Source organism: Tigriopus californicus, chromosome 5 (genome assembly GCF_007210705.1).
Source record: "Tigriopus californicus strain San Diego chromosome 5, Tcal_SD_v2.1, whole genome shotgun sequence".
Taxonomy (NCBI): Eukaryota; Metazoa; Arthropoda; class Copepoda; order Harpacticoida; family Harpacticidae; genus Tigriopus; species Tigriopus californicus.
The window spans coordinates 11,467,723-11,483,532 of NC_081444.1; the positions used below are offsets into that span (position 1 = coordinate 11,467,723).

General features: G+C 44.6%; 1 protein-coding gene and 1 long non-coding RNA gene across 2 annotated transcripts; one reads left to right on the forward strand and one right to left on the reverse strand.

Moving 5' to 3' along the window:
• Window positions 1-1,369: 1,369 nt before the first annotated feature.
• LOC131880029 (uncharacterized) lies at window positions 1,370-3,328 on the reverse strand. The gene is made up of 2 exons (XR_009373226.1): window positions 2,315-3,328; window positions 1,370-2,249 (listed from the first exon to the last, which is right to left on the reverse strand). It is a non-coding gene; the product is annotated as an uncharacterized LOC131880029 (long non-coding RNA).
• A 338-nt stretch (window positions 3,329-3,666) lies between these two features.
• On the forward strand, window positions 3,667-15,198 carry LOC131880027 (ubiquitin thioesterase zranb1-like; the record flags this gene model as incomplete). Its single annotated transcript, XM_059226523.1, is given in 6 exon segments — window positions 3,667-5,051; window positions 5,954-6,159; window positions 7,449-7,719; window positions 8,901-9,145; window positions 10,987-11,365; window positions 13,945-15,198. Coding segments are annotated over 6 exon segments (2,634 nt in total). The 3' UTR covers window positions 14,285-15,198.
• Between the last annotated feature and the right edge of the window lie 612 nt (window positions 15,199-15,810).

Genomic DNA, 15,810 nt, shown 5'->3' on the forward strand with positions numbered 1-15,810 from the left:
GTGAGACATTTGCGTGATTTGAGTATATTATCATTCAAGCAAAACTTAGCCGCCCTCTGTGAAACTCCTGACAGCCCCCCTCTATGGCATGTCCAAGATTACCACCTGATCACTATTAACATTTCAACTACTCTTTTGATCTTGACTTGCTGAGGTAGTATTAGCAATTTCCCCTCTACCATTTCTATGTCTTTGATGGGCCTAGTTACTGTATCAGGCAGTCGTCAGCCGAGGCCAACGCAACACAGTCCTTTGAAACCATAGATCTGGAACGAGACCATCCATACACTCACGCGTGACGAAACCCGCTCACCCCGCTCACCCGCCTAACTCACCACCAAAAACATGGAGAGGAGCAAATTCTCTCCTTACCTATGAGAGTGGTAGGAAATAGGAATGCCCCTGTCTGTCCCCTGCCCCCTGGTTGTGGTACCACCTCCAGGAGCTGAGCCACCAGGCCTACCTAGACCTTTCACTCACGCACTCGCTCACATCATCCATCCTTTCATAGTACATGCACCCAAGGCAGCCAGTCCATTCACTTAGGATTGCCAGGATAGTCTCGGTGGGCCAAATGACCGAGACACTGGCATTTTGGTGGACAATTTGCTTGTTTGACATGATTTGAAACACATATCGCTGTGGGCTAATGACTCATACTACACTCCATATTGGCGGTCGGATTAGGATTAGACCAACGTCTTTAACGTCCTCTGGAGGCTAAGACTTTTGCATATTAGTGCTATTGAACCTCGTTGACCAACGAAACACAGGAGAGTGTACCCATAGTTTTTACGGATCGCAATGGGGAACCCCACGTGGTTTCGTGAACGCACATTTTGAGATGCGACTGGGCAAAATTTAGTACTGCCGACTTTCAAAATTTGAGTTCACGAAACCACGGGAGGGTAGCCCATTTGATAGAAGTGTGGGTGGCTAATATAATGAGACCAATCAATTGACCAGCTACGGCTTCAAATGGGATGTCACACCTCGGTATCATTGTTTGTTAATTACAACGTATTAGACGTCCTTATTGTTGGTGCTAAGGCAAGAGTCGTAAATTAAGTGGTAGGTGTGGTTTGGTTGAGAGCAAGTCTTGCCAATGCATAACTTAGTTGCAGTAAGGCGGAATTCGTCTTTTTTACAATAAGACGGGTGATCTGAGTCACATATTTTGCGGCAGATTATTGGATTATTGGGGTCATGCCCGGGAAAAAAAAATAATCTTTTTGGTCTTGGCTGGGACCATCGAAGTAACTCTTATCCACATGCTGGCCTTTCGTCCCATGGAAAAAGTGGCATGGCTGTAAGTGCATGAGCCTGTCCAGCAGCAGCACCTTCACAGCCCAAGATATAATCCAGCCAGTCAGTGGGTCTGTGTGTATTTGTGTGTGTGTGTGAGCCAGAACTAAACGAAAGAACTCAGACTCTGAGAGAGTGTGAGTGAGTACTGTGAGTACGGTGGGGCTATGGAAGGACGAGACCCTGAGAGACAGAAAAACCACAAGCATCATAATAAAAAGCGAGTCTTCTTCCATCCCCGAGGCCCCTCCATCGATCGAGTCGGGTATCCATGTTCGCGGTTGATCAGGTTGACCGAGCCTAAGCAGCATGTGCGGGGGGTGAGTGAGGCCGTTGGGCTAAGATCGACCCCATTGAAGGTCGTCGAGGCCACTGGGGTCAAGGTTGACCCGTGAGCCAGGCAGTGCCAACCGAGTCGGACTGGACCACGGCTCTGGGGTTGGTGGTCAAACATGGAAGCCATGACGTTACGGGCGGTAGAGCCTGTATCATCATCTGACTGGCTTGGGACTGGAAAGGGGTGTTGTGCTTGCTTGATGGTTCACTTCATGGGACGACCCATGGTCTAATGAACAGCCAATTCGTTTTGATCCACCCGCGATCAAGGGGATCGTAAGGGCCCTTTAGTGACTAGCATGAAGCATCAAAATGGCCAAATGGATGGGTCTGATTGAGACCCATGAGCTCATGAAGGCGAAGAGGGCGAAGAAGGCGATGACTGGAGCCAGTGACTAATCCCAGTCCGGACCGCTGGATCAGATATCAGATTGGGGGATGAGCCATCAGTGGGCCAATCCAGAGGTTCCTTGTTGGAGGGTGCTGGGGCGAGTCATGAGTCCCACTCGCTAGTTACGCAAGCGGCATATTGTGGGCCTGTTGCCCAACTGGTAGCTCACGGTTGGTTGAGCTGGGTCCGGCTCAAAATTCGATGCTCGCAGGTTGACCTGAAATATCATAATTCTACAAAGGCAACAGGTACCTGAGAGTGACCTCAATGGAAACGTCATACCATAGCTCACTTGAATCGCAGTTGTCCTGCCTCTCACCGATGAGTTGTTGAACACCTTTGGAAATCGTTAACGAGGCTTCAAACACGGCTAAACAGCGGTTGAATCAACCTTTTTTATTGAGCTTATAGTTGGCCTGGTAAAGCTGGTTTGAAAGACCTAGTCCCGGCCCACCTGAGGCTCAAGAAATATGACAGTAGTAATCATTCCACGGCTCTCCTTTGTTAGATCTTTTGGCTAGGATGAAGCAGGTTAAAGGTCCATATCCTCATCGCTTCAACTAAATGTGTTCTGGACTGATCAGCGACTATGGGTCACTGACTTGGCTTCCATTCACTTTCGCCAATAACGCAGACCTCATTGATTTCCATTATTCGCCTTTATACGTAAAAGTGATATGAGCCATTTTCGTAATGGGTGTACTGTATTTCAGTTAGTCCCCAACTGTTTGGAGTGGTGCAATCTGGTTTTCCCAGATCTGTCACATCTGCGTCACTCACACCCTGCCAGACAACGAACAGTTTAATTTTGAATCATGGTTAGCCAGCCTTCTTCAATGCTTGCAAGATGCATGATGTCCTGTCACAAAGACTGACGTTAATCGTTTTTGTTGATGTCTGCGTGATCAGACGATCGTTTGATTCTCGTGTTTTCTTGACGAGAAATTCGTTCCCTTGACCTAAAGTCGGTTCGTGAGTGAAGCGGAATGACGCAGATTAAGACTCAAGCCACTATGCAGCCCTAATTTAGCTAGCTATTTGAGGACGAGGGTGGTGTATATTGACATAGGGAATCACATTTACTTTGAGCTGTATTCAGCCTACTAATAGTTTTTTTTTTACCTGATTGAATCACCCTTCAGTGTCATCTCTTGCAGCCGAGTCGAATCCTCTTCCTCGCTTGACTCAGAGTCCGGAATTCCATGAAGGAAGGAAGTGTTTGGAAGACTGAAAAGGAAGAGGAGGACCTGCATTGCTTGCAACTCTTAAGATTACATCAATGAAGACGAAGGCAAAGACGACGAAGACGACGACGTTCATTGCCACCTCCACCCTAAGCAACAAGAACATCCACATCAGTCCTCCTGTGACTCTCAATCGCATTATTGTAGCTAATACTACTACTACTACTACTACCACTACTATCAATACTACTCCATGATCCTCCCTAGTACTCTCTCCATGACGAAGAATCTCTTTCCGCGCCCTCCCTCCATAATGTTTTGAGCTCTCATGATCGTGGCGGCGAGGCTGTTGTGATTATTTGCCATATTCGTGCCTCGTTTGTGTCTCCTTGGGGTTGGGAAAACGCACTTGGCGATGGCCCAAATCTGCTAAACAACTTCTAGTACTTCATACATCTTGTCCATGATACGCTTCTGTCGACGTAGTTGTCACAACATCTGGGCGAAGAACTTACCGAAGCAAGCCGAATCTGGGACACTTCGCAATCATCAAAACCCGCTGGCTCCCGTCATTCAGTGGATGGCTAAAATAATCCACGGTCTCTAGGGCAGCTCGGTCAATCGCCAGAAATTACCGCCAGGATGCAACGTTTCGCCTCCTCTCCGTCCACCTCGGCGTCCTCCTCGGGGGTCTCGGTCTCCGCCGAGGCCACGGAGGAGGAGCCTGCTCATAAATGGGCGTGCCCGACGTGCACCTACGACAACTGGGACTCATCCCAACGGTGCACGATGTGTCGCTCCGCCAAGTCCTCTCTGAGTCGGATCCCCATTCATGGGCCCACTCATGGGGATGAAGCTCGATCTTCTAGTCCTCTTCTCTCTACAATCGAGCAGCACCCGCACATCATCTGTGATCCCAACAAGCACGTGTCCGCCAAATGGGCCTGCCACATGTGCACCTATCTCAACTGGCCCAGTTCGGGCAAGTGCGTCCAGTGCCTTACTCTCCGGAAGCGGGTTTCACCAGCCAATTCCGTGGGAGCCATCGCGGCTGCCGTCAGTGCCGCCGCTACCACCGCTCATGTTTCCCCTCGGTCCTCACCGCCTAGTTCGCTCCTGGGCGGGTGTCCGATCCCGGCTATTCCGTCGACCTCGGGTCTGGGTGGGGCGTTCGAGAACCAACTCCGCATCAAGTCCAACGATTCCAACAACGAGAGAAACAAGCGGATCCTCACTCCTTCGTCGAGCTCGGCGTACTCGAACAACCAACACAATCTTCTAGCTCAGAGCCCACCGCCCCAGGGGTGCGCTCCCACCTCGCCCTGTTTGAGCAATTCGTCCCGCATCAAGTGGTCGTGCTCTGTGTGTACTTACGAGAACTGGTCGCGCTCACGGGCTTGCGTCATCTGCGGCTCCAAGCAGCCGCCTTATCATACCCAACTTCAGATGTCTTCCAATCGTGACACGCCTTCGCCACCGGCTGCGGCCGCCCTTTCCAACACTCTAGAGCATTCGGATCACGTTCAACTGACGCATCAGCAACAACAGCAATTGAGGTCCTTATCACCATGTATTGAAGCCTCGTCCACGGACAATAAGAGCAATAACTACGACTACGAGCGGCGAATTCGGCAATTACGACGCCGCATGCGAGAGGCGGATTGGTCTTGGTTGACTGCCTGCATGGGTGTGGTAGAGGGCGACGCCAACCCTGTCGAAGCTTATATCAATGGAGGCGGGGATCCTACCCGGAAGCTATGCAAGCCGGAGGTGGTGTTATTGAACCGACCCTCGGTCTATGAAACGGGTCATACGCTCATTCACTTGGCCATCAGGTAAGTTATTGATACCAGGAGCTTTCTCGGTATATAGTCGCTACCGACATCGACCTGAAATTTTCAATGGCCCTTCCCAATTCGAGGTCCAAAGTCATGTTCGAACTCAAAAGGATCATAACAACATTATTCAAAGAAACAGATCCGCTCAGTCGCAATGTTTCGCCTTGATCACATGCCGAACTTCGCTTTTGTAACTTAAGGACTTTGGCCATTTGGCATCTTCAAGGTCGGACGTTGTTGGCTGAAAAACTTTCTCGATCCAGTGTGAATTTATTGGTGTTTTTCCAAAGTTTCAAGATCCTCTCGGAGTTGCCCGCCTCGACATCAAACAAGCAAAAATGAGAGATAATCAATTATATGAGCCAACCTAGATTCAGGAGCTTTGATCTAAGGAAGAAAATTCTATATCGTGGAGCGAGGTGTTGTTCAATTCCTCGATTGAATGTTGGCTCTAAGAAGCGAAGCTTTTGTTTTGCCGCCTTCAATTTCCCAGGGATGCCATAGCGATGTATCAAATCAAAGGAATTGGTCTAAATCATATTTAAAAGTAGACTGACATTCGGCTTTTCATTCCCTATGAAAGCAATGTTGGCTCCAGCCAATCAAGCTCTTGATTAGCCGCAAAGATCGGAAGCGTTCCCTGAGTTTTTTCTTTAGATTTTGTGTATGCCTGTGGTTCCCTAGTCGTCATTATTTCAAGAGATGTCAAACAATGTTCCCAAGAAAATTTAACTTACGTTTTGCGTGGGTTCTCCCCAGAATTTTCACGGACTTTGTAAAAAAGACCGTGGCAATGAAATTTAAAGCATGCACTTTGGTCTTCGAGCCATTTGGTAGTAGCATGCCATGTTCCAATCTACACGTTTTTCCCCGGAATTGCATACCTCTCTCATTTCCAGATTCCATCGAGAGCACATTCTGGCCAAGTTACTGGCCAAAATCGAAGGCGTCGGTTCCCGGGAGGATATCAAATGTGTTCCCTCTTACGTGGCTCCGGATTTGGCCTCGGTCATTCGTCGCCACATTGCCCAGAATCTCCGACAAAGGAAAGGCCATTTCAATTGCCATTACATTGCCGAATGGGCCTCGTACACTCTCCCGCCAGGTAAGGCCCATAGAGTTTTTTTTTACGAGCAACAGGTCTCATTTCTGTGGGACTAAGTGACCGTAGTATGACTTGTACTAAGTGAGGGCACATGACTGAATTTAATGTTGGTGATTGAGATGATACGTGTGTCGTGGAGGCAGAGTTCCAAGCATGCTTGCTTTCAACTCACACGCGATGACTGCGGACCATTTGCCGGGTTGAGTGACGGAATGAAGTTTCCCACCCATAAAAGTTATTCAATTTGCCGTGGGAGGAGTAATTGAAAAAGAATCGAGGATATTTTGGCATGCATTCAGAGTAGCAATTGACCCAGGTTTTATTGCCTATAGAAAAGTGTATCAAAGCCTTTGGTGGATAATCTTGTTCGCCGTGACATCAAAGGCTGGGTTGTAAGACCAAATTCACTTTGTTACTTTAGACAGCTTTTTTGAGCCTTTGAAGTGTCGTGGTAGTTATTGAACTTGCACTTCGTGTCTTGAATAAAATGGGAAAAAAACTGAATAACCTTTTTCCCTTAATAAACCAGGTGTCGCGGGGCCTCCAAAAAAGACCGTTTGTGCTCCTTTAAATAAGGACAAATGGTCTGAAAAGAGAGGGACTGGTTAACTTGAGCTTAATCAAAATGAGCAGCCATGGCCTCAGAAAACTTTTCTTCGTTCCCTGTCTCGAAAATGTAATGAAGACAAATTTAACACCCTCTGAGTTTGGGTTGGATCTTGTCCAATAATTGAAATTTTTGACAAATCGTAGTGCCATAATGAATTAAGAGTAGTAGTGAATGCTCTGGCCTTGGCGAGTTCGGTATAGTTGAAGAATGCCCTTGTCTTCCTTCATAGACCGAAAATGGAATCCAGCACAATGTTGATAAATATCTGAAAGGCCTCGAAGGAGAGTGTCCATTCAATATCGAACTTCTTGTCGTCGTCTGGGTCATAACAAATACTGTTATATTGTTCTTGAATCTCGATCTCGACACCTTTCAAAGAACCATGTTATTTAAGGGCTTTGTCCATTGAATGCCTGGTTCGTCAGTATTCTTGAACCTCTAGGGATACCTTCAATTGAGAAAAATTGATAAATTCGAAGGTCGAATCTCGAGCTGAAATTGTTCCCAAGGTTGAATTGTGCTTTTGAAATCGCTAGCAATGCAACTTTTATGCGGTTATATTTTTTTTTATTTATTATTATTGCTTCGGAGACACGCACAATCACTCTTTGGCCAAATTTAGTGATAGATAATAACAGAGCCAGATGGATTGACAAATTCATTTTTGATCTCGTTCCAGAAATCGACGATCTGCCTCCAGCCACCCAAGAACAGCTTTACTCAGAACTCTTGGATCGAGATGCTCAGAAAGAGCTCGAAGAGGAAAGCTACATTATTAATTGGAGTGACGAGGTTCGAACCCGACTCCATTCCAGGCTGTATTCGTTGTGGAATCGATCGGCAGGCGATTGTCTTCTGGATTCCGTTTTGCAAGCCACTTGGGGCGTATTCGATCGAGACAATGTCCTCAGAAAGGCCATGAGTGATAGTCTGCATCAAGCTGGACACATGTAAGTTCAAAATGGTTCTAATTTATACTACAGAGCTTTTCAGCACGTTGAACACGACCCAGGCGACGACAAGAAGTTCGATATTGCCAGGTCTAGGCACGGACATGCAACTTTGAAGAGCTCAGAGCGTAGAATAGGATTCGGGAATTTTTACACTCAATTTTTTCGAAAAAAGCCAAATATTCTGCTAACAAAAAGTATTTCTTAGTTTCAAGATGCCAACATTTTTTTTTTTAAGCATGTACAAGGATTTCAGACAACGGGCTGGATAGCCATCAATGAACGTGAATCTTAAATTATTTTACTCGAAGTACTAATCAGTCACCTATTTGATTGCAAATAGACGGCTTTTTAAGTTTCGCTTAACATGGAAACATTTGTCCGTCAAAAAGTTTGTTTTCAGATACACATACGTAGCTTTAAGTCCTATTTTATTGCTTAAGGAGCGCGCAAGTTTAACGAGAATTTAATTTTCAAAATTATTCACCAATACTTCGGAATAACCACATTTTCATAGTGCAATCTGATTGTGAAAGATGATCTCCAAAGTGTTCATGCACTATTAATCAAAGAGTGTAAAACATCTTGGTTGGTTCTTATTTTGATATCGCAAGCCTCGCATTTTAGACTGTATTCTCTTGTTTCTAAGTTTACTTGTCCGCCCTTAGACAATGCAGAGGACGCTACCTCAGCCCAATGAAAAGGACAATAAGCTTGGATAATTTTTGAGAGCGACCAGACCTTTTGTGAGCTAGGTGAAGCTAAGTGGCGCTACGTGTGCTATTTCTTAGTTTTCTTTAAAGGTATTATTTACAACATCCTATTTTTCCAAAGGGTCATGGGAGAAGTCATTGGCAACGCTCGATGACAAAAAGATCATGCAACTGTAGTTAAAGAGAGATTCGATGTATTAAAAGCCACCAATGAAACGCCAGTTTCGAGCAAGTGCGTCTTTATTTAAGGTCTCAAGATCGAGAAATCTAATGAACTGCTGATTAGGAATTGCATTGGGAAAGTAGCAGTCCCATTCTTAAGCCACCGCCGTCCTTAGAGAGCGAGGCGTTGAAAAGGGCTTTGATTTCCATTTGCGGGCTTCTTGGTGGTCCTGATCTTGTCGGATAAGGCTTGAGGTGGCTTTGTTCCCACCTTCGTTAGCTCATACTCGCCCATTTTGATTCCAGATTCTACTCTCGTTGGCGTGAATGGGAGATCCAGCAAGCTTTGGAACTGGACTTCTCCCTCCATGAATCCCAATTGACCGACGATTGGGCCGGACTTCTGAGTCAGGCCTCGCAGCCCGGGGCCTCATTGGAACAAATCCATGTGTTCTGCTTGGCTCACGTCCTCCGGAGACCCATCATTGTTTACGGGGTGAAATACGTAAAGAGCTGGAAAGGAGAGAACCTCGGTTATGCCAGATTCGAAGGTGAGTCAGCGTCCATTGTAATAAAACTCGAATGTGCCAAGTTTCCCTTTGCATTTGGCGGGCAAAACAAGCCGCACCTTCCAGTCAACAGCCTTTCTGGGCAGTGACGTATTTTGATGACTCATTTCAATGACTTTTCATTCAATTTGCAAGAACGTGCTCAAAATGCGAGTGGTTATAGAGCGAAATACGAATTGTGTACGGGTTGGCCTTGGATGAAGTGAGAGCGGAATGCGAATGTGAGGTTTTCTTTCTCTCAGTTACTGGAGAACTTTTTTGAGCTTTGATGGGAATGTTCGTTGGCTCCTTTTGAAACTTCTCATAAAAAAATGTCGCTGAATTCGTTTCATCGAATCCATTCAGGAAAAGTAAGATATTTCCAAGAGTCTGTCATGTCCCACTTACGACATCCTTGAATTTTCTCGGAGAACTGTCTTCAATAAAAGTGTACATGAAATGTTTTAAATGGCAATTTTTCACTTTTCGTGGTAAAGCACTGTTACCAAGTGCTGTATTTTATCATCTAGAGTTGTGACTTTGATACGTTAAGAAGATCTTATAAAGTCAAAGTAGGGATTAAAGTAATTTTATTATTGGAGGGATGCATCCCTTCAGTTTTATTGGGTGCTATTTTCATAGAAAAACTGAACCTGAATAATCTTCATTCATTGACCTTAATGATTATCGAAACTTGTCAAACATCGTAACGAGGGCACCACTGATGATCATCAGTTCACCTTTCAATTGCTAACTTTTTAAAAGCTCATCCAACTTTTTAATGCCTAAGTTTCCAAGCTCGTTTTTGGAAATGGATAGCAATGTTCAGAGAATTGTCCATTTGGCGCATCTACGGAAATTTGAATATTTGCCTTGAGCATTCATTGTTCGTTCCACTTTAGTTGTTTGCACGCCCAAATTTATACCCTGTCAAAAACAGAAAGTTATATTGATGTCTCGGGAATCGAAGGTTAACTTAGGCAACCAAAGTTGTACTCATTTTGTCAGTATCCTGGCCACATTCAACCTAGTCGACATCGGTTATTCAAAAAAAGTTCCTCTTACGCAAGCATTTATCTGACTTGATTTATGAAGACCATTTCTATTTTAAATTTGTCAATCTTTTTACCGTTATATTGTGACTACTGATGTGATTTTCAATATCGGAGTCCATTGAAACGACAGATAATTTGTTTCAGATTTGTGTTTTCGAGTAGGAACAAGAATTGTTCAATTGGATTTACATTGAATCGCTGTAATTGGATGGTTAATCATCATGTAGCTTTGAGTGAAGCTAGGATGATCATGTTCCCACTGGAGGAAAAAAAATGAGGCAAAATACACTTCAAAGACCATTTGTCTGGGATAATTGGAGTTGTGGGAAGAAATTTTACCTCCCCACTTTCATGAGAAGTCTCTGATTGTTTGTCAGGATAAATGGACGCCCTCCGTCGATATTCCCCAAATTTCAGTATTTATTCAAGTGTCTATATTGTTGATAGTATTGCTCCTAATGAATGCGCCATGAGATCCCATGCTTTCACGGGAATCATGATATATCAAAAACATGTGTCTCAAGCACATGTCTTGTTGGGAAAGAGCAAGACCCTTGGCATTTTGAATCTCAAGAAACATGGAAGATGAGGAACATGAATGAATCATACCGACTTTCAAACTTTTTCGGGCCTTCCAATGTAAAGCCTGAGAAAAACCTGTTCTTTGATGTACAATCTTCTTTTCTAGCTCTTCAACATATCAGAGAGTGAGAGCCCTTAACTTGGCTCTTGAATACATTTAACCCTATACTCACTAACTTGGCCGTATCTGGTGTGTCCCTTTTTCAGGCGTGTATCTGCCCCTCTTGTGGGAGGCTTCGTTCTGCTCACGATCGCCCATTGCTTTGGGTTACACTCGCGGGCATTTCTCGGCCCTCATTCCGCCCGAGCCGAGTTCGTGTGTGTCTCATCCGGGAGCTGCGGCCTCGTCCTCCACCGACGATGTGAAGGCCTGTTTCCTGCCTCTGATGACTTACGATCGTAAAGTGCTGCCGGTCCATTTTCTGAATGAGTCCGAATTGGGCAAGGAGGAAATGATTCTCAGACAATGGTTGGACGTGGCTGTCACGGACTCGGGGCTTTGGGTGGCTCAGCAGAAGATAGCCAAACCGCCTCTTTTGGTGGCACAAATGACCGAAGAGTGGCTCAACCATTACCGAAAGATTGCGTGAGTAGCCAGCCAAGTACGAGTACCAGTCGATCGAATGAATGAAAGGACCTATGTACGTAGAGGGCATTTGTGTTTCGAAGTACTAACGGGACTTGATAAACAGTGTATGGCATCGACCTCCGAATCTACAAGCAGATGTTTTGAGGCCGAGAACAAACGCTTTAGGGTGCGAAATTCCCGTAATGAATGGGAAACGTGATGAGACAGATAGTCATTAGAGAGAGAGTGATCTTTTAAGAATCGACGTTCCTACCCAAACGTTGAAATGTACAACATGAGATGTTGTCTGTCCTTCGAATCTCCACATGGTCATTCGGAACGAAGACGTCAAGGAAAAAGTTTACTAGTTCTCCCCTGAATTTTTTATTCATTTCAGTCTAGTCTGAGAGTGTACCAAGACTCGGTAAAAGAACATGATCAATTGGAGAGTACTTTTCGTTCAAGATTTTGACCTGAGAAAGCTTAGAACATCTGATGCTGATCGGGCAAGATTCTTGCTACAGCATTGAGCGATCAATCAATGGCAATTTGATTGACATCCTTTGACAGATATCCTTTATGCACTGGAAATCTAAGAATTGAGAGCAGATGAAGAGCCTCCTCTGCCACACTTTCTGTCAAATACTTGTTAGCAGAAAGTGCTAAAAAGAATCATATTCGTAGAGCAAGCCAAAAACATGATTATTTTCTGGTCTCAAGCAATTCAAAACAAGGATATCGTAATTTGTCATTTCAATTCGTATTTGTAACGTTCAAAATTGGTCCAAAGTCGAAACTGAGGAACAGAAACATACGTTATAGGGACAAAAATTAGAATATTAAATACTTGTATTCGATAGCAATTGTTTTTGTTGGAAAAAAAAATTATGTTGTCCTAGAGCAACATGTCGAAAATAGGCAAGACCCAGCGGCATTTTTGAGGGTATTATTTTGTTGATATAATGACATCTTTGCCGTTATTAAATACATACCAGGGAAAATAAAGCTTTTTGTATTTCCATCCTTACAACCTATTCTTTACAAATTTGCAAAAAATGTGAACGGAAATCCCGCTTCCAAATCAAGTTGGCTTTCTCCTTGAGGGAAACTTCACCATTGCTTTGTTTGTCTCCATTGAATTGAGCCTGAATGGAGTTATGGACTATCCAGATTCATAGTGTACAAGCGGTGAGTCAGCTAAAACCGTGGCGGAAGAATCTTTCCGATCAATATTTTTCAAAAGTAAAGCACAAAAAAAAACAATACATGGTTATGCAATATATTCGGGATAATAATCGAATTGCTTTTCGGGGGTCCGCATACAGGAGCCATGGAATTGTTGTGAATTATAGTTTTTAAGCAAATTTGTTTCCCTTTGTCTATTCATTATAAATTCTTGACAAAGTCTTATTTATGAATTTTCCCTAAAAATATGCAATTTATTTTTTAAGATTTTTAAAGAAAAGCTCTCCTTGTTCGTATTAGCCTATCCCTGGTATAATCCACTCCATTATATGGTGCTCCGTTAATTAATTTTGCTCATTGAGGTGTACCTAATTTATTGGATTGGTGTTGGTCTTCGATGAATGAAGCTGAAAGCGTAGCAAGTTCTTCGATTGAATCAGAACCATGACTGAGATGAAAGAGTGCTTGATGTTGTTCCTGCTTTCAGTGAAGAAGTCAAGTGGTCTTTTCGATCTTGCCGGAAAGACGGATCGTTGATAAGTGTCCGCAGACCACCCCCATGAGTATAAAAAGGTTTTCGTGTCACTCTTAGCACTGACTTTTCTTTCGCGACCGCGGTACAAGTCTGTGGCCAGGAAGGCCTTTTGACAATTAAGTGTTGTCAGTCGACATTGGTTCTCTCTTGGTGGGAGTCGGAGGCGAAACTTTGATCTATGCCCCCACACAGTATTGACTGGAAGTAGATGACGGCTGATTTCTTTGTGTCGATACAATTCTTGGAAGGGCCTCTCCAAAAGTTTAAATGAGAGTGTATTCTTTATATTTTTTTCCTTTATTTATTGACCTTTTTTTGCGTAGGCCCCAAAGGTCATTAGTCATCTTAATCACCATTTCTATGTAGTTTGGTTCTCAGTCAAACTCTTTCAGCCCTCTTCTTGTCTTCAAAGATCGTTGAGAAATTTGATGAAATGTCCTTTTAATTTGTCCTTGACCATGCCAAGGAGGATTCAGTGTACGTACCATGTAAAAGGCTAGGATTCAATTTCAAGGATGTTTCTATTTATTCCCCCACTTGAATTAACATACAAGGGCTTCCTTCTCCTGCTCCAACCTTGGGTCTAATCAATGGCATTCATGAGAGTTGGTTCGAGGTCAGCAAATTCTCTCATGACATTGTTGTCTTTGATGGTCAAGAGTTTGGAGTATTTGCCTTTTCTTGTCTTCTCCAAGGCCATCAGAACGACCAAAATGTCCAATGCGTAATATATTCAACTCATGACTAACATTAGTTAGCACTTTATGCATCGCTTGTTTGATCTATTTTCCCTGGTCCAGGGAGAATGGAAACCGTTGGATCACTTGTAAGAGTGGCGACATAATCTCTCAACTTGATCTCAAATCATCTCTTGCAGGCAAAGCTCCATCGCTCCGTTATACAACCCGCGGTCCAGTGGTAATATGAACGGTTCCACAGGAGTAGGACCAAACAACGCCAGTCCAAGCTTCTGCCTCACTTCGCCCAATCACGCCACTTCCAACCTCAACAATCCCTCGCCAGCCTCTCAGGGCTCCAATGCCAACATGGGGTCCACCGTTTCCAGTTCGGGCTCTTCGTCCGCCGCCTTGAACAATAATCATAACAATAACAACCACGGTGGCTTGAGTGGTGGACCGACCTCGTTGGGAGTGGGCGGAGGAGTGTGCGGTGGTGGAGGCGGATACTCCAGTGAGGGAGAATCTGACGAGGAGTGATAGCCGAACCTCATCGCTTGGCTTACCGGCCTTTTACGTTTGTCTGATTGCATTCATCATCATAGTCAGGCTCGCTGACAATCACAGCTCGTCATCAACGCTTTAGGTTGTCTGTGGAGCAGGTGAATGGAGAGAGGAACAGAAGGCCTTTGTTTGAATGATTATGGAGTTCCCGTTTGATATGAACGAACCGTTGGTTTTAGGACATCCTCTGCACTCTTTGAACAGATTCAGCACCCCAATCATGTAAAGCCCTAGTTGTTCACCAAACAGAGAAAGAGAGAAAGAGTATTTTATGGTCGTAGTTCACACGCCCCTATTAGTATAATTGTGGTTGTCAAATGGCCATCCGTTGTCGAGAAAATTAAAAAGAGAATAATTATTTTTGGCTGGAATGCCAATGTGCAGCCCAGTCCCCCCTCCCCCCCAATATGTTTCTGATGTTGTAGTACATTGAGCGTCATTCTTTGTTCAATGTCAACTAACCCTCATGATCCGAGATTCGATCGGAGATTGCCATAACCTTGCACAGTGTAGTAAAAATCGACCTGGCCCTGCTTTCGCCCTTACGTATAATACACCCTTTCAAACCCTCATATATCACGCCATCAAACACATCTTTGTATGTAGATTCCTTTTCAAATATTTGGAAGCATGGAGTGTCAAGTTTGGGCCGGGAAGAAATGGCTGATGGAAAAATAATCATGGCCAAGTATGCGGTGTAATGATAATAATTGCCTGCTGGTACGGAACAACAGTATATCGTCGTTGTCGCTCTTTTGTCGGTTGGTTTTTTTGTCAACCCTAATGGAAAGCAACCCGAAGAATGAAACGAAGTGGAATATGGTTTATTTTCAACATTGTGAAAGGAGCTTTGAAATCAGAGATTTACAAAATACACAGTTCTACTTCAATATTGAGCATTCTTGTGTGCATCTCCTCGTAATGCCTCGTTAGAAGTTCTTTTTTTTTCTTCTTCTTCCATCGGCCTCCTTCACACTATCCGGATAATTGCACTTGGTTCACGATTCCACTCGTCTTTCAAATCAACCCCAGAAATGGCCATTGTTTTCTATCCAAGCAGGGTCCTCTTGTTGGTTCAGGCACTTTTCCATTTGAGGTCTCAGCTGGAGGCTCCTAATGAATTGAGGTAATCTCCTCAGGGAATCAGCTTTCCTCTTCGAGACTCTAGTACAGCCATCGGCAAGCATTTGGCAAACCTTTCCAGGACCAATTTCTCATCTTTAACCTCCGTCATTTTCGCTAAATGAGCATGAGCTGCGAGTCAATCTCCAAGGCTGATGGCTCCGTCCTTCATGGTACATCCATCTCGTTTGACCTTGACAGGCCTTTTCCTCCGCCAAGTGAATGATGCATGCCTACCACCATCATCGAGCTCACGTTGCTTCCCGCGTTCCCGCGTCGTTCGCGGCTCTTCCTCGGTCAATATTCCAAAGGGAAAGCGCGCGGTCCTCAGCGGTTCCTCAAAGCCCAATGGGGGAAAAAGGTGGGGGACCGAGGCGCCC